We start from the raw sequence: 26,347 nt of genomic DNA, 5'->3' as shown, positions 1-26,347 counted from the left end.
GGGTCACTTACCATGAATCCAGGCCATCTTGCCACCCCCCTCCTCCCAACAACCTCTGTAGTGCATCATCAAGCTGACCTGGACTGACAATACTCCTGCATAACACAGGACTCACATATGGACACCATGTTATCCAGGAGTAGGGACTGCCTCCCCAGCAGCCCCAAATAATAATAGGATAGACCTCTGATTTTACCGGAGGGGAAATAAAATCTGTAGAAATAAGATATTTATTAATCTCTTTATCAAATATTGTCCAAAAACAAGACTTGAATCTTGGTGAGCTCTGTGTATTTCTGTCAAATCTGTGCAGTAATCGAAGTGAAACTTTACTTCTGTGCAGGAGCTTCCTGTAATAAAGACCGATCACTTCTGCTTTCTCTTCTTGTGCAGGGTGACTGGTCTTGTCTCCACCCCCTCCTGTAGTTTTCTGCAAGCAGCCTGCAGTGGGTGGAGTCTGCTGGGTCCCTCCCACAGCTCTGCTCTTTATACAGGTTATGCACAGCACAGTGATGATGTCACTGCTACTTCTACAAGGCAAAATCTGGGTTTGCAAAGGCATTTGGTGCACACAAAGTGGGTTGTTGTGCATCGCTCAATAAATTAACATGAAGGTTTTTTGTGCCTGGAGTACAGCTTTAAACGGTGGTGGTGGGGTCTTCAGGAATAAGGAGGCATAGGGGGCGGGCAGAGGACGAGGGAAGAGTGGAGTTGTGCTTTAAAGTCTGAGCTATGGATTCAAATACAAAGAGTATGAAGCAGGTTAAACTGCGAGGAAAATGTTAGAATCTATTGAAGTGTTGTGAACTAAATGAACGCAGCGACATTGGCTGTTCATATATGGTAAATATATGTACTTACCTTGTAGACTACATTGTTCCCATAATAACAACCATTGTGTATATATATATATATATATATATAAAATATATTTCATGAGAAAAAAAAAGCATTTGGGGCTGAAAGACAGACACAATTTCTCATAAAATGTAACAATTATTTTTATTTCACAGTTATAATTTTATCAGTACAATAGGTTGTCTTTTTTTATTCAAGGGCATAATTTATATGTACTATACACTGGAGTTCACCACTGAGAATCACATGTTAATTACACCCTGACACATAATGTTTCTGACTAAGCACCACATGAACAGAAAAAAAATACTCCTATAATAATTTGCTTTTTATATTTAATGTAATGGGTCAGTCCACCCAACACAGACCTATTATTTTGTGGTATTGAATCACCCACCAGACTCTGGCTTGGGAGACCATTACATGTGTTCCCAACTCCTCCCCTCATGTCACGACTATGACAAAAGGACCTCACTGTCTTTGCTGGATTTTTGAAAGTTCTCTTCTTGCATAGCACATCCAGTCCAGGCGTAAAAAGAAATTCATATTAAAAGAGCATTCTTTTTCCTTAAAGATGCATATATTCTCTCTATATAATTTGTTTCTGTGCATATTGCCAGATTTGCTCATTATATTGTATATACAGTACATGCTGTGCTTCCTGAGGACTCAAATACACACATTTGGACCATTTAGCAGTCCTTAATTAATTTTAAAATTGGGTTCTAAAGTTTTTTCAGGGAGGGTGGCAAACTTCATTTCCACTTTAAAATAGAACTCTGCCCAAAAATAAAAAGATGGTCAGAGTCAATCGATCCAATTCCTTTGAGCCCAGGTCATCCCGGACTTACCCCCAGCCTGTGACTGGGCAGTGAAAGGAGAAGTAGCACAGTGATGCGTTTATCTCTTTGTCTTTCTGTTTTCTCCTCTTATCAGCATACATTTTTGAACTGATTGGCTCCTTGTGCTGCTTCTTTCTTTCAGACCCCAGCTCTGCTGTACAGAGACTGCAGGAGGCTGATACTAACCATGGCTGCCACTATAGATATAGTGGAGATGTGAGCATAGCCACCCAGGGACAGCAATTTTGTTATTTACAGGATCGCAAGGTGAAATAAAGGAAAAAACAAATGCAGCCAATACATCGCAGGACTGGTAAACTGCAATATATTTACATTTTTATGGGTTTAATTTTTGCCAAAAAATACTTTTTGCACATTAGTCCAAATGTAATTCTAAAAAAAAAAAAAAAAAAAAATTCTAATATATTTTTATTATATACTGCACCTTCTGTGTCAGTAGGTAATAATATACTGTATACCCACAGTAGGTATATATTACAAAATCATAGCACAGCAATATATTACATGTCCTGTAAACTGAGTATATTCTTTGGTTTTCTAACTTTCTTTACAAACATTGAATCTGATTGGCCGCACAGGTAACACCGTAAATTTTCTGTTCCATTATGATCATGATTTTGTATTTAGCACCATTTAAAAAATATTTACTCACAAGTAGAGATGAGGGAACCGGTGCACCCAACCTGGGACCAGGCTGGTAACAAGTTGATTCATGGATATTCATTGATCCGAATGTCACGGATTAACTCTCTTTTACAATTAGTATTCACTTTTCTAAAGGCGCATTATTCATGCATCTTTATAATGTATGTGGCACCCCGTTATAAATTTTGAAGGTTGATACTAACATAACAATGAACTGGTGCTTCGGATGTCCTCCTTCCCCCAAATAAGTGGGACTCCTTCCATATGATTGGTGTCAAAAAAGGTGATGGAGGTATAAAGGCTTTTGTTGTGCCAGTGAGGACCCAATGTTTCAGCTCCCTCCCCTCCCCTTCCAGGGTCAACTGGAAGACACTGTCATATATTATCATAGTATTTGCAATCACTAGCTATAGGAATTAAGCAACAACAGCCTAGAAATAGGAGTACATCGTACGAGATGTGACAATTTAATTCCTGGAATGGACCGTAAAAAGCAAAACAATTTTTGCTTACACTAGTGGCTGTTGTCACCGTCATAGTTGTCCCCTTGTGAAGTGACACACTTTTCTAGATGACTGTGCCACTGCCGGAAACATTCCTGGAACAAATTTTCCAAAACGCTGCACGGTATCTTTGTGCAGTCCACTGGATATCTGGAATGTCATAATTTTTCAATGCTGGAAACAGCCAAAAGTTGCAGGGCCCTAAGTAAAGTGGGGGGGGTCAAGTTTTGAAATGGATTGCTGGGCCAGAAACACTTAAGGCATAGTGTGCAGGAGCATTGTCATGGTGGAGAATCCTCTTGTCAGGCCAGAGTTCCGGTCTTCTACTCTGAACAGATTCCCATAACCTATTCATTTTCCACATTTGCATCCATCCTTTGCGTTTTTCACTGCCTACTTCTTGTGTCATTGTGGACATCTTCCGGCCCCTCCCTAAATCACCTATGCCATTCAAAAACATTTGATTTTGTCATGGAATGTTCACCATAAGCCTGTTGTAACAAAGCAAATGTTTCACTCGCACTTTCATTTTCACGCAAAATTTGGTGTTAATTCACTGTTCCAGATTCCTGTCACTCATTTTCCACCAACCATGCAACTCACACACATTATTTCTTTTACTGCTCTGTAAAGACAACTGGTCTGTGACCCAAGTGAGTGCAAGTTAGAACTTGTCAGAACACACTCAAGTTTGAATTGCTGTGTGACTCACCACCATAGTGCTATGCCGCGGGAATTTTGGGAATTAAATTGTCACACCTCGTAGTTTTGCTTTTTATTCAGTTTGTGTCTCATGGGGGGGATTTCCCCTAATCATTTGTCTTAGAGGCACAACAGGTGTCAAAAGTATGGGGAGATCTCTACACCATATCCTTTCACCTAGGACAACTGTAAAATGCTAGATTTCCCTTTCACTTTCTGTACCAGGACAATCAGAGAGGGTAATTCTCTCCAGTGGGGGCACAGACAGCAATAAAAACTTTAGCACTTACTAATTCTATCCAGAATATTAAAAAATGTAGTATGTTTTTTGGCTTTGCATACATTTTAACATAAGATCGGGTGAATAGAAAAAGAATCCCATTCATCCCCTTACCAGTTTATCAGGACAGTTGTAGGAATAGTAGCACAAAACTCCTCACTGTGACTCCCATAACCTTTTTGGGGCAATGCTGGTGTAAAATACCTCCCCTACCCTCCCTGAAGCATCCATTCAAAGCAGAAGGCTATTTGGGTTGGTATGAGTATTGTGGGGAGCTCATAAGCTCATGCCCCCCATGCTTCAGGGATATCAGACTGAATGCCTGATGCATGGAGCTGGTATTGGTGGGAGAAGGCACACCCTTTAAAACATTTAACCAAATACACTAAGAAAAATTAAAAAATTTGCTTCGAATTGGGTTCTAAAATGTCACTCATCTCTACTTACAAGTTAATGTGTTTCAATATGTAGACAGTCATAGGTGATGTCACAGTGATATTGATTATACAATAAGTAGCACCATTACAGAGTAGCACCTCCTACGTACAAAAGCACAATGTATGAAAACAGCTTACACAAATGGTATTCTATAAATACAAAAAATAAATGTATATGAGGAATTGGTGGTTTTATGAAAGTAAATGTTGGGAATAGCATGTCTCTATATCTTCCAAGGACGCCTGTAATATTTCAACAAACACACTGCAAGAAAAAGGGTACAGAAGATAGGCAGTGGGTTTCTATCTACTCATTTATAAAGGTTTACATGCATCTTTGGTTGGTAATGCAGAGTCATAGTTACATAGTTAGTCTGACTGAAAAAAGTCCATCCAGTTCAACCATCAAAAAATAAAAAAAAGTTATAATCCTACACCCACAGAGTCTCGCTACTTGTACTAATTATGGCACCTCATTTTCATGTTTCCATAGTGATATTGGTGCAGTGTATTACATCTAGATTTTTTCAAGAGATAAGTCAGGACCGCTAAGCATCAATTCTATGTGTGCTCCAGACTTAAAATTGCTAACCCCTCCCACTAACATGGCCACCCCATTATCCCCTATGCCTATAACTCCCAAACTCCATAATTCTCCTCTGCAACTAAGGTGTCCATTTATGGACCAGCGGTAATAGATCGCTGCTCAGTTCTCCGGCATTCTCGGAGAACACAGTTGTCCTGTGAATGCAGTTTATGAAGCAGTTCTCCGAACGAAGGGAGAACGGTCTCCAAACGCTGGAGAACGGTCTACAAACTCTGGAAAACGGCTGATTTTACTATAATCTCGCGAGATTACAGTAAAAGATCAGTTTACTAAACAGAGGTAAATTATCTCTGCTTAGTTTGCGGTCCCTCCGATTCTCCAGCTCTGGGCTGGAGAATCTGGAGGGAGAACATAGATCTCCAGTGAAGGGCTGACATGATCTCCTGAGTGTTATAAACTGTGAATGACCAGAGAATAGCTGAGATCCGTTGAATCGCAGCTATTCTCTGTGTCATAAACGGACACCTAAACCCTTCAACCTCAAATAGTATGTTTCCTCTCTTTTAGAAGAAGTGTTTTAGTTGTACACTTGCTTAAAGTGATGGAGAGGGTGCTTGGATATGGGCTATGTATGGCTAAGTATAGCCTTGACTTCTACTTGAGAGCCAGTTACAACTTCAGCCACTGTTTTCCCTTTGCAAATACCATTGCATGGTAACTCTAAGGTCTCCTTTACACTAACAAAAACCCTTGCAACCCCTCTTAAAAGTGATCCACAGTTGATCACTTTTCACAACGTGGTTGTCAGGTTGTCGGGAGACAAAATCTGTCTCCTCACTGCCTGATTTAACCTTGAAAAGCCTGCACCACTGCAACACTTGCACCTGGTTGCAGGACGGCAGTGGCAGAGCCCCATTTACTTTAATAGATCGTGTTCAGCAGCGGTATTGACTGCCAAATGCAACAAGAGGTAACAATTTTTGCCCAACCCGCATAGCGAAACATCACAGCCATGACGTGTACCATCCCCTCTGGTGCCTATGTTGGGTTAAGGATGGTGGGTGGTAGGACTGTAACCAGGGGTGGACTGACAACTCATGGGGCCCCCGGGCAATAGGGGATCATGGGGCCCCTGTGTCCTTGCCCAAACTCAAAAAAGCATATGAAAAAGGTACCAGGGGCATCTCATGGGGCCCCCTACTGACCCCGGGCCCTCGGGCAGTGCCCGAGTTTCCAAATGGTCAGTCCGCCCCTGACCGTAACTCAACTGCCTATTTGTACTGCCCCCTCACCACCACCACAAGTGTAAACAAGCACTAAGGATGTTATTATGTGGATAAATCTTTGCAAGCAGAACTCTAGGCATGTGAAACTTCAGGAAGTATTAACTTTTTGCATAATTACCCATGGTTTGGTGTATCAGTGATGCATTGAGATACTAAATGCCAGTTAAGCCCAGCTTTCTCAGCCTAATCTCTTAGAGGTGCGTGCCATGGTGACTGTAAAATTAGAATGAGGCACACAGAACTAGATCAGGCCTTTAGGAATGACACTTCTACAGTTCACTAAACCTTCCCATTACAGTACCTACCTCTTGTATTCCCTGCTATCACAGCATTATGTCTACTAAAACATCACATTACAGGTCTATTTGAAGGCACCTGCAATGTGAATGGTGACCGGAAAATTGGAATGAGGCACACAGAACTAGAGTAGGCCTTTTGGAATGATGCTTCCAAAATTCATTGAACCTTTCTATTACAGTACCTACCTCTACTATTTCTTGCTATTACAGCATTATGTCTACTAAAATAGCACATCACGTCTATGTGTATGCTTACAGGTTTATTTGAAGGCAGAAAGAAAGAAAATATTCCTGCGCCAATACAAAACTAATAATGATCTAAATTGCTGCTGTGCAATGTGAAAACACAAACAGTGATAAATATAAATAAAACAGCGCAAAAATAGACCTCTAAACAAATATTCAGACTCACCAATATATGATGCTCATAAGTAAATCACAAATCATAAATGTCCACTCAAAATTAGTGAATAACCCATATAATAATTAATTTATCCTTCTCCAGAACCAAAATAATAAACACCAAAGGACCGTGTGTGATGAAGACTGAGGATTCCAAACAATCTTTAGATCAAAAAAGCTTCCACCTTTCACCCGTTCACACCAACATCAATTGCACTCACCAGATAATGGTGAATGAGAAGCCTTTCATCAGCTCTATAGTATCCTTGCACCGCCAGGTTATGATCTGAGTGGTGCATTCAAGCGGCCATTTTTTGGGTTCTGTGCTGGTTTCTTTGCTGATCTTCTGTTCCATCCTGTGGCATTTGATGTGAGAATCCTGGATTATGGGGCTGTGAGCTGGTTGTTATCATCTGGCTGGTATTGGTTCAATAAATGTGCCTTTTACAAGTTGGTAAAATGTGAGTGGCCTGGATTTTGTTTTTTTAACTATACCATTGATCTGGCAATATTACACTATATAAGATTTTTTTCCTGGTGACATGGTGGAGAGGATTCATAGGGCTGTGGTGGGGACCTGAAAGAAGATCATAACCTGGCAGTGCAAGGATACTATAGAGCTGATGAAAAGAGGGTTTAGGATCCCTAAAAATCCCTAAAGGCTTCTCATTCACCATTATCTGGTGAGTGCAATTGATGTCGGTGTGCACGGGTGAAAGGTGGAAGCTTTTTTCATCTAAAGATTGTTTGGAATCTTCAGTCTTCATCACACATGGTCCTTTGGTGTTTATTATTTTGGTTCTGGAGAAGGATAAATTAATTATTATATGGGTTATTCACTAATTTTGAGTGGACATTTATGATTTGTGATTTACTTAATTGAAGGCACCTCCAATTTGAATGGTGACCGGAAAATTGTAATGAGTCACACAGAACTAGAGTGGGCCTTTAGGAATGATACTTCTAAAATTCACTAAACCTTCCCATTACAGTGCCTGCTTCTCATAATCCTTGCTATTGCAGCATTATGTCTACTAAAACATCACAATAAAGGTTTACTTGAAGACACCTCCATTTTGAATGAACAAAGGAATAGGAAGATCTGGAGAATGTGAGTGGACCTTGTACTTGACTTCACTTCCATTTAGAACAATCTCCTAATACTGTAGCAGCAAGTCTACCCCCAGGGCTGTATGTCCCCAGTACTAAGTGCTGGCCTCCTGAGGGTAAGCAAAAGCTAGTCACAAGTCCTAGAAGTGGATAACATTGGAATGTACAAACAGTAGATAATGGTAATGAGAAGGAGCATGGTAGGCATGTCTAGTTTACATGTGCTAGTCAACTCCCTTCCTTCCCCTTCAATTCTATTAGTGCGAATAAAAGTGGAGTTGCTGTCAATGGTAGTATCCAACGGCATCTGATGTTAGTGAAGAACCTGAGAATTCAGAAACCTGAGATGCAGACACGTGTTTTGCCTCGTCTATGTGTATGCTTCCACCAAGCCATTGGTGCAAGTCAAGTCTGGCAGATGCCCTTGCTTGCTCCCTTGATAAATGGGAAACTGTTGCTTTATTGTTTTAAATCAAGACATCCGCTACACAACTGATCAAAGGGTAAACCAAAAACCTTTGTTTCTCTTAACATATTCCTATTATTTTCACAGGTGTGTTTCTATTATTTAACAAACAAAGCACTTCCAACTTGCATGGGTAAACCACACAATGCAATGTGAATATACAACGCTCAAGGCTAGACTTTCCACAATATAAAGGGGCTATATGATTTACCTATCAATACATCCAATATCCTTTTGTAACAGTTAAAGTGTATGAAAACAACATATTTTTAGGTATGGATAGGTAGGGATGCTTTAGACCTCTATGGTGAGATTTCATTTCCTGTTCCAGAGGCACATCTGGAAGTAAAAGGGAAAGAGTCCCACAAGATTTTTTTAACCTTTCAATAACTAATTGCTTTTGTATTGTTGACTGTAAAACACACACTTCTGAGTATAGATCATTTCTTAAACTCTTGAGCTCCCAGATTACTTTTTTGCATTTGGTAGTTTTCATACAATTTACCTGAATGAAGATGTGAAGCAAAAACAAATAAGAAAAGTGTTAAAGTCCAAAATGAACTCCTGTTCTATAAGGACCATTAAACACTTACTTCTAAGTATAGGTAATGTTTTACACTCTAGAGCTCACAAACTGAATTACTTTTTTGCATTTGGTAGTTATACGATTTACCTGAGTGAAGATGTGAGGCAAGAAAAAAAAAAGAAAAGTGGTAATGTTCACCATATTTTTTTTCTACTCCTGTTCTGTGAGGACTGCTCATGGACTTAAGCAGCTCTGAATATACTAAATACTGTATACTAGGAAGGTTGTGAGTTTGCAGAGAGGAGTCACAGGTTTCTCTGTTTCTCAGATTTTGTCAACCACCTCCTTTTTCCTCACACTGGGTATTATCTAGAAATGGACATTGTGATATCACTATAGTGCTGAAACCCATAGGCGTGAAATGTTACCACCAGGGGCGGACTGACAACTCATGGGGCCCCCCGGCAATAGGGGATCACAATAGGGGATCATGGAGCCCCTGTGTCCTTGCCCACACTCAGAAAAGCCTATAAAAAAGGTACCAGGGGCATTTCATGGGGCCTCCTACTAACCCGGGCCCTCAGGCAGTGCCCGAATGCTCAAATGGTCAGTCCACCCCTGGTTACTACTCACTAGTAAGAGATACAAAAACGGTTTTTGACCTTTTGTGAGGCTTTTCACAACTCTGTTGGATTTTCACATAAGAAAGCATATTCTGTAGTTGCTGCCTACATTTGGCAATGGAGACATTCGCACACCAGCATTCAGATGTGGATCCTGGGTTTCTTTAAGCTGCAGTTTGGCTGTGTTTTACATAGGCTAGAGTAGCCTTTCGCACCCAGGGTTCCGTGCCCCCCTTTGGTTATCTGAGTGGCAGAAATTGCTCATTGCTGAAGGAACCCCTAGCAACCTAGGGGTTCCTTCAGCAATGAGCAATTTCTGCCACTCAGATAAGTAACTATTGATAACATTGATCTCTTTAACTTTTTGAAAGAGGGGGATTCTTCCCACTGACCACACATCTTAGGAGCATTCTTCCTATTGTCCATTACCCTAAAGCTGTAGATTTAGAAATTATTAACTAGGGTTCCCTGAGATTGGAAATATTTTCTAGGGTTCCTCCATGTGTAAAATGTTTAAGAAAGGCTGGGCTAGAGTAATAGGTGTCTTCCTAGGATAACTTACAACTACACCTAAAATCAACTTTAAAAACGGTACCCTCATTTTTTTCTGAGTAAAACTAATGACCAATTTTGACGATGGCATGAATACGTTTTTTTCAAGAATGCTAGAAGTATTAAAAGTATGTATTCATATTTATTTGTGACCTGTATGGTCCTCCATAATATAAAATATTATTATATTACTGTGTTGCAAGGACTTTTTGTATAAGGATTTTTCTTTTTATATTTTCAATGCTTAACTGCTTTTGCATTTTTGACCTATGAACAAACACTGCTGAAAATGGATAAAATGCAAAGCTGAGACATTTTCCTCAAGACTGGCGCAGCACTGAACTATTAGTATTACTGGTCATTGGTGCAGTTGCAATACTTAGGAGCGCCTGTGCTTTATGTTGATTCATAGGCACCACTGTGCTTGTCAGGAGCCCTATTGGTTTTTATTCACCAAATTGCCCAATATTGGTAGATTTTGGGAATAAAGCCTTGGGTTATGGTCCAGCTTGTTCACAACTAATGAGTTCAGGTCCTGTGCTGAGAAATGGGTAACTTGGTTCTCTTTTCAGCAGGGCATTCACTGTTTTTGTTGTAGAATGTGATACTCTCAGTTCATTTATTGCAGTAGATGGAGCATGAATCAGCCGATGAAGCAGATGGATGACTCAGCCTCCTTGTAGAGACTCTTCTTGCCTGGTACAGGTGAAGCAGCACTGAGACTGAATGGCTTTCAGCGAACACTTCCCAATAGACTTCACAGTATTGCAGAAGTTAATTGACAGCTTGTCTCTCTTACAAGATGGAACATCTGCAAGGAGAGAAAAAACAAACAAATTTGTCATACAGGTATTTTGGAAGACTTTTGCTGAATAAAGTTTGGAAATTACATTTTGGAGGACATGATGCTAGTTATTAATTTCTTCCGCTGCAAAATGCAAAGATGAATTTTTAATGGTTATACCAGCATCAAGCTTAAATGTGGCTCGTGTGTTCTAGTTAGTGAAAGCCAAAGCAAAACTAGAAATACAAAACTACATTGGTTTTAACACCCAATCAGATATCCTTGGCACCTTTCCATGCTTTTCTGTTTCTGTGCTATCAATTGCCATATAAACCAGTCAAACTGTGCAGCAGAAATATAGTCCCAATGGCCTGCAAGGTCATCTAGAAGATTCCAGGTGACCTCAGGCAGCAGACAACACTAAACGTAACGGAGCCAGAGTTTACTTTGGTATACAGTGACATAATGGCCACACAACAGATACCAGGTTCAGGGACTATATAGGCATGGCTAGAGTGGGACAGAAGCAGATCACTTACCGCAGTGCTTCACAGCCCAGAATTTGGCCCGTGCTGTGCCTCTCTTTCCTCAATTATGTTAAGGAGGTAAGCACCCATCACCCTGGCCTTGTATTATTATTATTATTATACAGTATTTATAAAGCGCCGATAGTTCGCTCAGCGCTGTACATTACAAAGGGGGACAGAACATGTGACAGAACAACAACAATACAATGCAACACATGAGGGGAACGAGGGCCCTGCTCTTTCGAGCTTACAATCTAGAAGGGAGGGGATGGTGGCACAGGAGGAGATAGCTGTGGGGGATGGAGTGGTAGGAAGAGTGGAGGAGGTCGGCAAATTAGCAGGGGGTCGGGTAGGCTTCCCAGAAGAGATGGGTTTTCAGGGTGTGCCTAAAGGAGAGGAGAGTAGGTGATAATCTGATGGGTTGGGGCAGGGAGTTCCAGAGGATGGGTAACACCCTGGAGAAGTCCTGGAAGCGGGCATGGGAGGAGGAGACCAGGGAACTAGAGAGAAGGAGGTCTTGTGAGGAGCGGAGTGTGCGTGTTGGGTGGTACTTGGATATTAGGTCGGTGATGTAGTTCGGGGCAGTATGGTGGACAGCTTTGTACGTCAGTGTTAGGATTTTGAATTTGATCCGTTGTGCAATCGGAAGCCAGTGGAGGGATTGGCAGAGGGGGGTGGCAGAAATGGAGCGGTTGGAAAGGTGAATGAGTCTGGCAGCCGTATTCAGGATCGACTGAAGCGTGGATAGCCAGCGGCGAGGCAGGCCAGTGAGGAGGGAGTTGCAGTAGTCCAGTCGTGATATGATGAGGGAGTGGATGAGCTGTTTAGTGGTTTCTGGGGTTAGGAACGTGCGGATTTTGGCGATGTTGCGGAGGTGGAGTCTGCACGAGCTTGTTAAAGATGGGACTTGGGGCTGGAAGGATAGGTTGGAGTCCAGAATGACACCAAGTACTCTGGCCTGCGGGGCGGGTTTGATGGTGGCATTGTTGGATGTGATGGAGAAGTCAATGGGGGGTGGTGTCCGGGCTGGGGGGAAGACAAGAAAGCCCTGTAGGCTTTGTTAATAGCCTCTAACTCCTTTCTTGCACCCAGGCGTGGAACATGGTATTTATGTACATATGCCACATGGGCCTCCAAAAAGAAAAGGGTTATGGAGTAATTTCCTTAAGATGCCTGGTGAAATTATTTTGTTGATTACCATTTTAAAGCAGTATTATTACTAGTTAAGAAGAAATGGGACATTGACTTGAACTACTTAGCACCAACACACAGCTAATCAGAAGCCGATCACACACTGCCGTAGGATCATTCAGTCACTGTGCACGTCTGAGGTCAACAGTACAGAAGATTAGTGTTCTGGTGCTGGTGCCCTGCACATGTACCTAAAGGGTTATAGCTGCATGAGTTCCAATTACATGTGCACATTGCCAGAAAAAATATTTTTGCCTCCTTAAAGCAGTATTAAACACAAAATCAAACATTTATTATATTGCATCTTACCAATTCTTAGATGTGATGGCTGCATTTGTTTTCTTTTTTTAGGATTTCTTTTCCCAATTTTCATCTGGTGATCTGGCCAGTAAGTCTGTTGTTTTTCAACAGAACAAGCTCTCTTCCAGAAGTATCAGTTTACACTGATGAGACAAACCATCAACCACTGGCAGGGGTGCTTACAATGATCAGGTTTTATTTATTTATATATTACCCAAAGGTAAAAAAAAAACTGTTTACTATAACTGATTATAAAGTGTGAGCTGGAGTTTGGCTTCCGTTTCTTAGTGTATTTGAATCTGCTAGTACATCCTAAACTCCTCTCAGACTGACAATGCTGCTGTCCAAAGGTGCCCCCTGTGCTCCTTTATCCAGAGTGGGGGCACTCTAATACAGGAGGTATGTTGCTGACCAGATCACCAGCTGAAGAGAGAGAGAAAACAGTCTAAAAAAGAAAACTAATGCAGCCACCATGTCTAAGGATTGGTAAGCTGCAATTTATTACATTTTTGTTTTTGGCTTTTATACCACTTTAAGTTGAATAACTTAATCCTTCTTCTCTGTTGTGTTCCAATGGGCTGAATGGAATTTCAATCAGAGAGCCTTAAGCTATTGCTCTCTTATAGAAGCCACATAGGGATTGATTTACTAAAACTGGAGAAGCCGTGCATAGAAACCAATCAGCTTCCATTTTTTTTTGTCAAAGCTTAATTGAACAAGCTGAAGTTAGAAGCTGATTGGTTACCATGCACAGCTGCACTAGATTGTCACTCTCCAGTTTTAATAAATAAACCGTAAAGTACTCAATACAAATGATGTAATGGGTGCACCACATATTCAATTCTTAATTGTAAAGCAAAAATATTTATAAATAAAAACAGATACGCTATAAAACAACTACAAATCTTCTAGACGTAAAAAATATTTTGACCCTATGCCTTTATAATTCCACTTTAAAAAGACTGTAGTCCCCCCGCTACTCATTAAGAATGGAGTAACTTGACAGTATTTTAAACTGTGTGACACTAGGATCAAACAAATGGAACCAGAATTCCGAACATGTTCATCTGCAAAACAGTAAAAAGGAGAAAAAGTAACGATAATTTAGCTCACTATAAAACTGAGACACCAGCTGCTCAGTCACATTAACAGACATCAGAGATCCCTGAAACCATGAATGGAACTGACTGTGAAATGTCCAATGGTATTTTTGTCCTACAAGCAAAAGAAACTTCAAACACAAGAGGCAAAGTTTCAAAGATGTAATTAAAGATAAATCACAATTTGCAATATTGATCTTTTATATCACAGGAATTCGTATTGATCAATGCCTAACACAAGCAGCACATCCGTCAGGCAATTCAAAGAATTTTTCTAAGTCAGTAGAAGACTGAAGCCCCTGGGAGATGTACGGAACAGCCAAGCATGGTTAGGAGGAAAGTTTCCTCCTTGTGTTTCAAGGTTTTTAACTATCAAGAGTCTTTTCTGGAAGGCTGATCATGCTTTGATTTCTGTACCCTTTATTTTCAAATAGCTAAATCATGTTCCAATAAATAACCCTCCTCCAAATAAAAAACCTGAATGACTAACACTACAAGAGGATATAGAGGAAGCAGAGTACTGTAGCAGGGTATAGGGTTATAGATCAAGTACTGGAAAAACATTTATTTATTATCTCTTAGGCTATGTTCACACTAGCGTTGTGTGCAGGCGGCAGAGAGGCATTTGGGAAGCGTTTTTACTGCTTCCCAAACGCCTCTGCCAATTCTGCACATTACAGCACATGGTGCTGTTCTAACAGGAGCGTTTGCGTCGTGTCGCAGCAAAATGGACGCCTCTGGTCGAGTCAGGAGGGGTTGAAGCCTCCTATTCTCGTCTATGGTGCCGCTCCGCAAACGCCCGGCCGGCGTTTGCGGTGCGGTTGCGACGCGGTTGCAGGGCGTTTGCGGAGCAGTAACACCACTCAAACTACATTATAGGCGTTTGTGGGGCATTATTAACGCTCGGAAAACGCCTAGCAACCGCCGCTAAACCGCGCATGCGGCGTTTGCGGAGCATTAAAAACCGCTCCGCAAATGCCGGACCAACGCTTGCCAAACGCTATAGGGGCGTTTGGTAAGCGTTGGTAAAACAGCCAAGTGTGAACGACCCCTTAAGAAGAGGAGATTAAGGGGGATATGATCTCCATGTATAATACATAAGGGGGGATATGATCACCATGTATAATACATAAGGGGGGATATGATCTCCATGTATAAATACATAAGGGGGGATATGATCTCGATGTATAATACATAAGGGGAGATATGATCACCATGTATAATACATAAGGGGGGATATGATCTCCATGTATAATACATAAGGGGGATATGATCTCCATGTATAATACATAAGGGGGGATATGATCTCCATGTATAATACATAAGGGGGGATATGATCTCCATGTATGATACATAAGGGGGGATATGATCACCATGTATAATACATAAGGGGGGATATGATCTCCATGTATAATACATAAGGGGGGATATGATCTCCATGTATAATACATAGGGGGGGATATGATCTCCATGTATAATACATAAGGGGGGATATGATCTCCATGTATAATACATAAGGAGGGATATGATCTCCATGTATAATACATAAGGGGGATATGATCAACATGTATAATACATAAGGGGGGATATGATCACCATGTATAATACATAAGGAGGGATATGATCTCCGTGTATAATACATAAGGGGGGAGATGATCTCCATGTATAATACATAAGGGGGGGATATGATCTCCATGTATAATACATAAGGGGGGATATGATCTCCGTGTATAATACATAAGGGGGGATATGATCTCCGTGTATAATACATAAGCAGGGATATGCTCTCCATGTATAATACATAAGGGGGGATATGATCACCATGTATAATACATAAGGGGGGATATGATCTCCATGTATAATACATAAGGGGGGATATGATCACCATGTATAATACATAAGGGGGGATATGATCTCCATGTATAATACATAAGGGGGGATATGATCTCCATGTATAATACATAAGGGGGGATATGATCTCCATGTATAATACATAAGGGGGATATGATCTCCATGTATAATACATAAGGGGGGATATGATCACCATGTATAATACATAAGGGGGGATATGATCACCATGTATAATACATAAGGGGGGATATGATCTCCATGTATAATACATAAGGGGGGATATGATCTCCATATATAATACATAAGGGGGGTATGATCTCCATGTATAATAAATAAGGGGGGATCTTATCAACATGTATAATACATAAGGGGGATATGATCTCCGTGTATAATACATAAGGGGGATATGATCTCCATGTATAATACATAAGGGGGATATGATCTCCATGTATAATACATAAGGGGGGGGTATGATCACCATGTATAATACATAAGGGGGGATATGATCTCCATGTATAATACATAAGGGGGGATATGATCTCCATCTATAATACATAAGGGGGATATGATCTCCATGTATAATACATAAGGGGGGATATGATCTCCATGTATAATACATAAGGGGGGATATGATCTCCATGTATAATACATAAGGGGGGATATGATCTCCATGTATAATACATAAGGGGGGATATGATCACCATGTATAATACATAAGGGGGATATGATCTCCATGTATAAATACATAAGGGGGATATGATCTCCATGTATAATACATAAGGGGGGATATGATCTCCATGTATAATACATAAGGGGGATATGATCTCCATGTATAAATACATCAGTGGTTCATATAGTGAACTCAGTGTAGAGTTATTCACCCTGAGGTCATCACAGAGGACAGGGGGGCGCTCTTTACATCTGGAGGAAAAGAAATTTAATCTCCAAACATGGAAAGGTTTCTTCACAGTGAGAGCTGTGAAAATGTGGAATAGTCTCCCTCAAGAGTTGGTTCTGGCCAGCTCAGTGGATTGCTTTAAAAAAGTCCTGGATTCTTTCCTAGATACACAGAATATAACTGGATACTAAAATTTATAGGTAAAGTTGATCCAGGGAATATCCGATTGCCTCTCTGGGGATCAGGAAGGAATTTTGTTTCCCTGCAAGAGCAAATTGGATCGTGCTTTGCTGGTTTTTTTTGCCTTCCTTTGGATCAACCGTGGGTATAGGATTATAACTTTTTTTTTTTTATGGTTGAACTGGATGGACTTTTGTCTTTTTTCAGCCAGACTAACTATGCAATTATGTAACATATAGAAAATGGCTGTTTCAAGACTCTGCAACTTGGAGGACTTGCCCTATGTCTTCTACTGAATTCTCCAGTTTCCCTAGCAGTAGTTGTTGCTGTCCTACCCAGAATGACCCCCAAAGACTTGTACTTTGGAGATTTTTCGTATCTTAAACATCTTATTGTCACACCTCCACTAGTAACTGCATTTCCTCTTCACAATTCCTTAGAATTATTTTGGGTAGATTATTTAAATTAAATGATATGACTGTCTGTGTCTCATGGAGAAGGTTTCTCTTCACTCTCTGTCCTGGAGATGTTACAGGTTTGAGAGGCCCATGTAGAGATGGGAAAGCCTAGAAAAAAAAGCTGAAAAATTGGGAAAATTTTTTTTTCCCCCCATTTTTTCAAAGCCGTTTTTGTAAAAATTGGAAAATAAAGAAAGAAGTGTGGAATATGTAATTTTACAATGATAAATAATATATAATGTATAGGACATATTATTCAAACTATATAACATAAAGACCTTAATGTAAGATTGCTGAGACTTTATGTAAAGCCCTAAACTACTGCAAATTCTTACAGCTGAAGACAAGCAAATCCTGGAATACAGTTAAAGTAACACTGTTGTAAGGGAATCCCGGTGAGACGATTGGCAAATAGAAGTGTGCATGCACAGAGAAAAGCGCGATTGCGCACATGCACGCGCACACGCACGGAAAAGATTGGCGCCAGATGGACTATTTAAAAGGTGCCTCTACCTGTGCTGAGTGCTGACTGGTGGTCTTCAGCTGTTCGCCGTTTCCTGCTCGTTCCTATGTGATTTCCTTGTTGCTGACCCGGCTTGTTCCTGACCTGACTCTTGATTACTCTCCTGCTTGACACTCGTTCCTGACTTCGGCTCTGCTCTTGACTTTGGCTGCTTATGATTTGGTACCTCGCTGTCCGCCCATTGATGACCCTGGCTATTCCTATAACATTGCTCCTGTCTCCCATCCCAGCTTCCTGCCTTGCTCTGGTGCACACCTGGCGACCTACCATCATACCAGCTCTGCATATCACTACTGCTCTTGAATCGGAGGTTCATCAGTCTTCCAAAGTCTCCAGCTGCAAGAGCTGCAAACAACATCTGCTGGCCCTCTTGTCCCCCTGGTCCCTAGACACCCTCTGTTCCACTTCCAGTGGGGTCAGGGCTAGTGACACAAGTGAGGCCGACCTCGTTATTTCAGTCTCCAATCAGGCACATGACAACTGTAATTCCCAATGCAGTTCTGAAACAAAAGAAATATGCATATCTGCCACTAGGGGGCACTGCAGGGGAAAGTGTCCCATTTCATTTGCTTGTGTGCTCCATCTTGCACCTCCTATATTTGGGTGATTGGTGGGATACAGTAGATGATAGTTTCTGTCCTCTCAGGCCTTCATTGACAGGTAAGAGGGTGAATTTGTCTGAAAAATTAGATTATCTTTATAACTAGAGATGAGCGAATCGAACCAGGCGAAGTGGAATTCGTTTCGAATTTCAGGAAAAATTCGATTTGCGTCGAATCCGAATATTTGCATAATTCGGGTGCGCGAATCGGATTTTTCCCGATCAGCCGGCAAAAGTGTCCCTGCAGAGAGCTCCGCTATTTCTGAGAGTTCTCTGACAGTTCCTTCACATTTACAGCGGTTGAAACATTGTATCTATTTGTTTCCATTTAGGATACAGATGTTTTTATTCGGAAATAAATAGATACAATGTTTCAACCGCTGTACATGTGAAGGAACTGTCAGAGAACTGTCAGAAATAGCGGAGCTCTCTGCAGATACACTTTTTGCTGTACTGGAATACTTCTTCTTTTCATTCTTCTTTTCATTCTTCTCATTCTTCTTTTCATTCTTCTTTTCATTCTTCTTCTCATTCTTCTTTTCATTCTTTTTCTTCTTTTCATTCTTCTTTTCATTCTTCTCATTCTTCATGAGAAGAAGAATGAGAAGAAGAATGAAAAGAAGAATGAAAAGAAGAATGAGAAGAATGAAAAGAAGAATGAAAAGAAGAAGAAGAATGAAAAGAAGAATGAGAAGAAGAATGAAAAGAAGAATGAGAAGAAGAATGAGAAGAATGAAAAGAAGAGTGAGAAGAATGAAAAGAAGAATGAAAAGAAGAAGAAGAAGAATGATAGGAAGAAGAAGAATGAAAAGAAGAATGAAAAGAAGAAGAAGAAGAATCTTTTCATTCTTCTCATTCTTTTTTTCATTCTTCTTTTCATTCTTCTTCTTTTCATTCTTCTATTTCTTTTCATTCTTCTTTTCATTCTTCTTCTTCTTCTTTTCATTCTTCTTTTCATTCTTCTTCTTCTTTTTTCATTCTTCTCATTCTTCTTTTCATTCTTCTTCTTCTTCTTTTCATTCTTCTTCTTCTTTTCATTCTTCTTCTTCTTCTTTTCATTCTTCTTCTTCTTCTTTTCATTCTTCTTCTTCTTTTCATTCTTCTTCTTCTTCTTTTCATTCTTCTTCTTCTTTTCATTCTTCTTCTCATTCTTCTTCTTCTTTTCATTCTTCTTCTTTTCATTCTTCTTTTCATTCTTCTCATTCTTCTTTTCATTCTTCTTTTCATTCTTCTTTTCATTCTTCTCATTCTTCTTTTCTTCTTCATGAAAAGAAGAATGAGAAGAAGAATGAAAAGAAGAATGAAAAGAAGAATGAAAAGAAGAAGAATGAAAAGAAGAATGAGAAGAAGAATGAAAAGAAGAATGAGAAGAATGAAAAGAAGAATGAAAAGAAGAAGAAGAATGAAAAGAAGAATGAGAAGAAGAATGAAAAGAAGAATGAGAAGAAGAATGAGAAGAATGAAAAGAAGAATGAAAAGAAGAAGAAGAAGAATGAAAAGAAGAAGAAGAAGAATGAAAAGAAGAATGAAAAGAAGAAGAAGAAGAATCTTTTCATTCTTCTCATTCTTCTTTTCATTCTTCTTTTCATTCTTCTTCTTCTTCTTTTCATTCTTCTTTTCATTCTTCTTCTTCTTCTTTTCATTCTTCTTCTTCTTTTCATTCTTCTTTTCATTCTTCTTCTTTTCATTCTTCTTCTTCTTTTCATTCTTCTTTTCATTCTTCTTCTTCTTTTCATTCTTCTCATTCTTCTTTTCATTCTTCTTTTCATTCTTCTTCTCATTCTTCTTTTCATTCTTCTTCTTCTTCTTTTCATTCTTCTCATTCTTCTTTTCTTCTTCATGAAAAGAAGAATGAGAAGAAGAATGAAAAGAAGAAGAAGAATGAGAAGAAGAATGAAAAGAAGAATGAGAAGAATGAAAAGAAGAATGAAAAGAAGAAGAAGAATGAAAAGAAGAATGAGAAGAAGAATGAAAAGAAGAATGAGAAGAATGAAAAGAAGAATGAAAAGAAGAAGAAGAAGAATGAAAAGAAGAAGAAGAATGAATGAAAAGAAGAAGAATGAGAAGAAGAATGAAAAGAAGAATGAGAAGAAGAATGAAAAGAAGAATGAGAAGAATGAAAAGAAGAATGAGAAGAAGAATGAAAAGAAGAATGAGAAGAAGAATGAGAAGAATGAGAAGAAGAATGAAAAGAAGAAGAAGAAGAATGAAAAGAAGAAGAAGAATGAAAAGAAGAATGAAAAGAAGAAGAATCTTTTCATTCTTCTCATTCTTATTTTCATTCTTCTTCTTCTTCTTTTCATTCTTCTTCTTCTTTTCATTCTTCTTTTCATCCTACTTGTTCTTCTTCTTCATCCTCATCCTCTTCTTCTTCTTCTGAGGATGAGGATGAAGAAGAAGAAGAAGAAGTAGGATGAAAATAAGAAGAATTCCAAGCCGGCAAAAAGTGTATCTGCAGAGCTCCTCTATTCTGCAGATACACTTAGAGGAGCTCTGCAGATACACTTTTTGCCGGTTTGGAATTCTTCTTATTTTCATCCTACTTCTTCTTCTTCTTCATCCTCATCCTCAGAAGAAGAAGAAGAGGATGAGGATGAAGAAGAAGAAGAAGAAGTAGGATGAAAATAAGAAGAATTCCAAGCCGGCAAAAAGTGTATCTGCAGAGCTCCGCTAAGTGTATCTGCAGAGCTCCGCTATTTCTGACAGTTCTCTGACATTCACTCCATACAGCGGTTGAAACATTGTATCTATTTGTTTCCATTTCCGGCAAAAAGTGTATCTGCAGAGCTCCGCTAAGTGTATCTGCAGAGCTCCGCTAAGAAATAGCGGAGCTCTGCAGATACACTTTTTGCCGGCTTGGAATTCTCCTTCTTCTCATCCTTCTTCTTCTTCTCATCCTTCTTCTTCTTCTCATCCTTCTTCTTCTTCTCATCCTTCTCCTTCTTCTCATCCTTCTCCTTCTTCTCATCCTTCTTCTTCTTCTCATCCTTCTTCTTCTTCTCATCCTTCTCCTTCTTCTCATCCTTCTCCTTCTTCTCATCCTTCTCCTTCTTCTCATCCTTCTCCTTCTTCTCATCCTTCTCCTTCTTCTCATCCTTCTCCTTCTTCTCATCCTTCTCCTTCTTCTCATCCTTCTTCTTCTTCTCATCCTTCTTCTTCTTCTCATCCTTCTTCTTCTTCTCATCCTTCTCCTTCTTCTCATCCTTCTTCTTCTTCTCATCCTTCTTCTTCTCATCCTTCTCCTTCTTCTCATCCTTCTTCTCATCCTGCTCCTTCTTCTCATCCTTCTTCTCATCCTTCTCCTTCTTCTCATCCTTCTCCTTCTTCTCATCCTTCTCCTTCTCCTTCTTCTCATCCTTCTCCTTCTTCTCATCCTTCTCCTTCTCCTTCTTCTCATCCTTCTCCTTCTTCTCATCCTTCTCCTTCTCCTTCTTCTCATCCTTCTCCTTCTTCTCATCCTTCTCCTTCTCCTTCTTCTCATCCTTCTCCTTCTTCTCATCCTTCTCCTTCTCCTTCTTCTCATCCTTCTCCTTCTTCTCATCCTTCTCCTTCTCCTTCTTCTCATCCTTCTCCTTCTTCTCATCCTTCTCCTTCTTCTCATCCTTCTCCTTCTTCTCATCCTTCTCATCCTTCTCCTTCTTCTCATCCTTCTCCTTCTCCTGCTCCTTCCTCATCTCCAAGGGCATTTAAATTAAAGGTACAGTGTTCTGCACTAATTTAAAGGCTCTCTGAAGCCTAGAAACCCTTTTTATAAGTTAAATTCGTAGCGAATAAATTCGCATCGAATCGATTTTCTTCCTCAAATTCGGCGAATCAGCCGAATCGAATTTTTGAATAATTCGCTCATCTCTATTTATAACCTTTCATTGATTCCTATTAATGTTCTCCACTATCACAGCATAATGTTTACCTATAGTCCTCTTTTCAGTAAAATGGTGAGATTAACATCTAGAGTTTAGAAACATTTCCACAGCACAATTTCTGCTGCAATACTGCAATGTGCAAATAATGTGAAAATAAATATTCTTTTCCAAATGGTATGAGGATGACAAAACACATCCTGGCATAAAACATACTTTATGGAATGAAATGATGAGGACCAGAATGAACGTGCAAGTAGCTTTTCCCTCTAGAGTTCTCATTCCAGAAAAACTCTTTCTGCTGTTTCTGGACCATAAAAAGTGTTTCTTTACCAGCAACATCTTCAAGTAAGAAAGTGTTACAAATCACAACCTCCCAGAAATACAAAATCCCTTCATTTATAGAGAAAATGACACCTGAAAAATCAGGAGAACATTGATCAAGCTCTTCAATGAGCAATATATGCTTCTGGATCAGCACTGTCAATAACTGAAAATGCATTTTGATAGGAAGATTTTACATTATTATGAGGGAATGTTCTTAACATATACAGTCCTTGTTATTCCAATTGTAATAAAAAATCCAATTTTAAAAAGCAAGTTTAGTTTATTTACTGAATAAGCTGAACTTTTATTTCAAGCATAATACTTTTATATACACTACATTTCACCTTCCCAGTGTAACCAAACAACTTTCAATTTGTAATACTACTCCACACTGATTTTTTTTTTAAATTTTTCCAAAATTCCCATAAAAAGTAGAGAAATTTTTTTTACATCTCTAGACTCATCTAAGTTGTCAGTGGAACTTTTTTTATTGCAATATTTTTGGATTCCCTTGCCCTACCCCATCTGTCTCTGGGACAATGGTCACCAGGACAAGCAGACGTGAATCTCAACAGCACAGACACAGATAGCAATGAAAACCCAAAAGTTTTGTGTTACATATATTTTAACCTCCCTGGCGGTATTCCCGAGTATAGCTCGGGGTAACATTTCAGTACCAAAAGCGGTAACCCCGAGCTACACTCGGGCTTACCATGCGGCGTTGCTCAGGGAGTCCCTGCAGCACTTACCTTGTCCTGCGCTCCCGCGATGTGTCCCCTGCAGCGTCCCCGGCCATCTCCTCCGGCCGATGCCGGCATCCGACTTCCGTGTTCCAGTCCCTGTGACGTCGGAACGTACGGGCGCCGGAACCGGCGGCAAATTTGAAGTTTTTAAAAAATATCATTTTTTAAAAAATGATTATTATATAGTAAAACATTGCTGTTTCAATGCATTTCACATATATTTTGTCCCTACTGCTTTGTCCTGTGCCCTGCCTACATTTTGACTGTTCTTTCTGCCTGGAAACTTAGAAAAGTCCATGGCATCCAAAAAGCGTCCCTTTAGGTCAAAATCGGTTTTGGACCAGCTAGAGAACAGCGATAGTAAATCAGAACCACTTGCAGAATTGAGTGATAATGATTCATGGGGGAAATTCGTCACCAGACACTGAAAACGATTTTGCGACTTTGATCAGTGATGTGCAAACTTGGCGCTATATTTCAAATTTCAGTGTTTTTGGTTTGATTATATTATTGAATTAAATTTATTATTATTATATTATTATTTTTTATGAGTATTTATTAAGTAAGTAATTACTAAGAATTGCAGGCCTACAATACATAACACCAAATTTCCATGCAAAAAAATGGTACCGCTTTTGGTACAAAATTCCTGACATAATCATACCGCCAGGGAGGTTAATTAATTAGTGAGTTTATGTTTACTTTTACTTGCTTTATTGTTTAACCTTTTGCATATTTTTGGACAGAGTGGGGAAAGGTTAGACCCTCTGTAAGTTTTTGTTTACACTAGTGACTATTGTGACCAAGAAAGAAAGGGAGGAAATCTAAAATATTAAGATTGTCCTTAAAACGATAGATGAGAGGAAATCTTTGAATAGGGACACCTGTTCCGGGAACAACTATCCCTTCACTTGGAGGTTTCCTATAACTTCCTGTTGTACATTTGGAACAGACAGTGATAAGAAGTTCCCCCAATGGTAAAAAAGCAAACAAAAAAAAAAAAAGAAAAACTGGCAGAGGCTTCTTTTCTTCCATATTCTATCAAAAACTATAATTAAATAAAAGAATTGTTTTGGATATGCAAGCACTTAATACATAAATACCTATTGATTATCAGTCCCCAACCATTGATGATACCTTTGACTTTTACCTTTAGCAATTGTGCCCTGTAGTAGCACAGGACACAAAGGAAGGAACCAGAAAGTGCAATAGGGGACCAGGCATCTGACAGTCATGGAAAAGAGTCACATGCGTAGGACTTCTTGGACTGTGCAGTTCTTCGAGAGTAAAGATCAGTGGCAACAGTGGGACAGGTAACTCAACAGCCTTCTATCAAAGGCAATTTTATTTTTTTAGGAAGCAAAAAAGTTGCTTCAAGGATACCTAAACCCAAGACCAAAAAAGTAATAAATTCCAGGTACCAGTCCTAAGATGTGGTGGCTGCACTAGTTTTTATTATGAGGATAGGAAATACATCAAGTACAGAAAATACCTGTTGATCTTGTGAAAAATGCAGCAATCCTAATCACTTTCTGTGAGCAGAACAGAAAGTACCAACAAACTTTTCTTTCTTTTGTTACTACTAATCCCTTCAGCTCAAATGTATTGGACATGAACAAAGGCAGACATGTTGGCAGTTGGATTCGCCACCAGCTCCCTTCAAGCTGAGTAACGATACCTCCCCTCTGCTTCTTGGGGTAGGGTAAGTACATGCCTGTAAAGGAAGAAACTGCACCATATTATGACTCACATGCTCCAAACCTGAAGCCCACTTTATCTGTAAAACATTTTCTTGTCCCGAAACCCACCTCCACAAATATAGGAATGTCCCCATGGTGTACTGATTAACAACATGGTCAACAACATGGCACAACAGCTTCTCAACTGCACATTTCCCATTTAACAGTGCAGAACATATCAGTGTAACCAACCTAAACTATTAAAGTCCAGCCATCTTCACATATGCTCTTACATGAGTTCCTCTGCAGTGTGTCCTCACATGGAGTCTCCATCTGGGCCTAGGCCCAGGAGGTCTTCTGCTCTCTAGGCTACATAACCATGACTCCCCCTTCATATAGGTGAGGAGCATAGCCACCCTGGGACAGGCAGCCTGTTATTTGTAGGATTAACCTATGAAAATAAAGGTAAACTACAATATATTAAATTTTTTTTATGGATTTAGATATGCTTTAAAAATATCTAAATTGTGATAGGGCTTGGGTAGATCAGTGGCAGCCTTATTGCGTCTTGTATTACGAAAATCAGTTTACCCAAAATGATAGGTCGATTTGTCGAAGACATACATTTTTTATAACTATTCCTTATAAATCCCAGGGACTCTGTTAGTGAGATCTCTGTGCTAATTCCTGGGTCTGCAAACCTGCTCTAGCTAGTATGAGGAACTCCCATGCTCCCTGCTGCAAGCGTTGGAATATGCAAAATGTTCAGGAACACCCAAAACTCCCAGGTAGACAGAAACAGAGTCAGGAATTAATGCTGAGATATCTCACTGTTGGGATATCCAAAATATAAGCGTGTTGGGTAGGTGCTGCATGATGTGGCATGCAGTAAGCACACAGAGCCCCAATTTACCAAAAATGGGGTATTGCAAAAACAGCAAAACAGTACAAAGAGGCCCACTGGGAAGGCTCAGCCAACCGGGGCACTTACAACACTTCGAAGTAGAGACAGTGGTGTTTAGATTCCAAGCTTCTGACATGATCTGCCATGAGGAGTGGAGTATGGCCTGGCCTGGCCAGTCCAACTTAATGGGGATGCTTCCTGTGAAGGTAGAGCTAGCCCCTACTGTTTCCCTACTCCACCAGATCCTTTCCTTATCGCTAGTGCTGTGCCTGACACCCATTCACATAAAGCGTGCCAAAACCAGGGGTAGGGACCTAAAAAA

At 39.8% G+C, this 26,347-nt stretch overlaps 1 protein-coding gene across 1 annotated transcript in view; it reads right to left on the bottom strand.

Annotated features, from left to right (window-relative positions):
• Positions 1 to 10,221: 10,221 nt before the first annotated feature.
• ADAMTS12 (ADAM metallopeptidase with thrombospondin type 1 motif 12) overlaps positions 10,222 to 26,347 on the bottom strand; it is a 696,444-nt gene continuing 680,318 nt past the window's right edge. The window contains exon 24 of the mRNA XM_089689453.1: positions 10,222 to 10,910. Coding sequence (XP_089545579.1) covers positions 10,768 to 10,910 — 143 coding nt within the window. The 3' untranslated portion in view covers positions 10,222 to 10,767. The remainder of the gene's footprint in view (positions 10,911 to 26,347) is intronic.

This window comes from Staurois parvus, unplaced genomic scaffold (genome assembly GCF_062004578.1).
Source record: "Staurois parvus isolate SC_StPar_1 unplaced genomic scaffold, SC_StPar_1.0 ptg000475l, whole genome shotgun sequence".
NCBI lineage: Eukaryota > Metazoa > Chordata > Amphibia > Anura > Ranidae > Staurois > Staurois parvus.
Note: the sequence above shows the minus strand (reverse complement) of the source record. Positions and strands in the feature narration are given on the sequence as shown.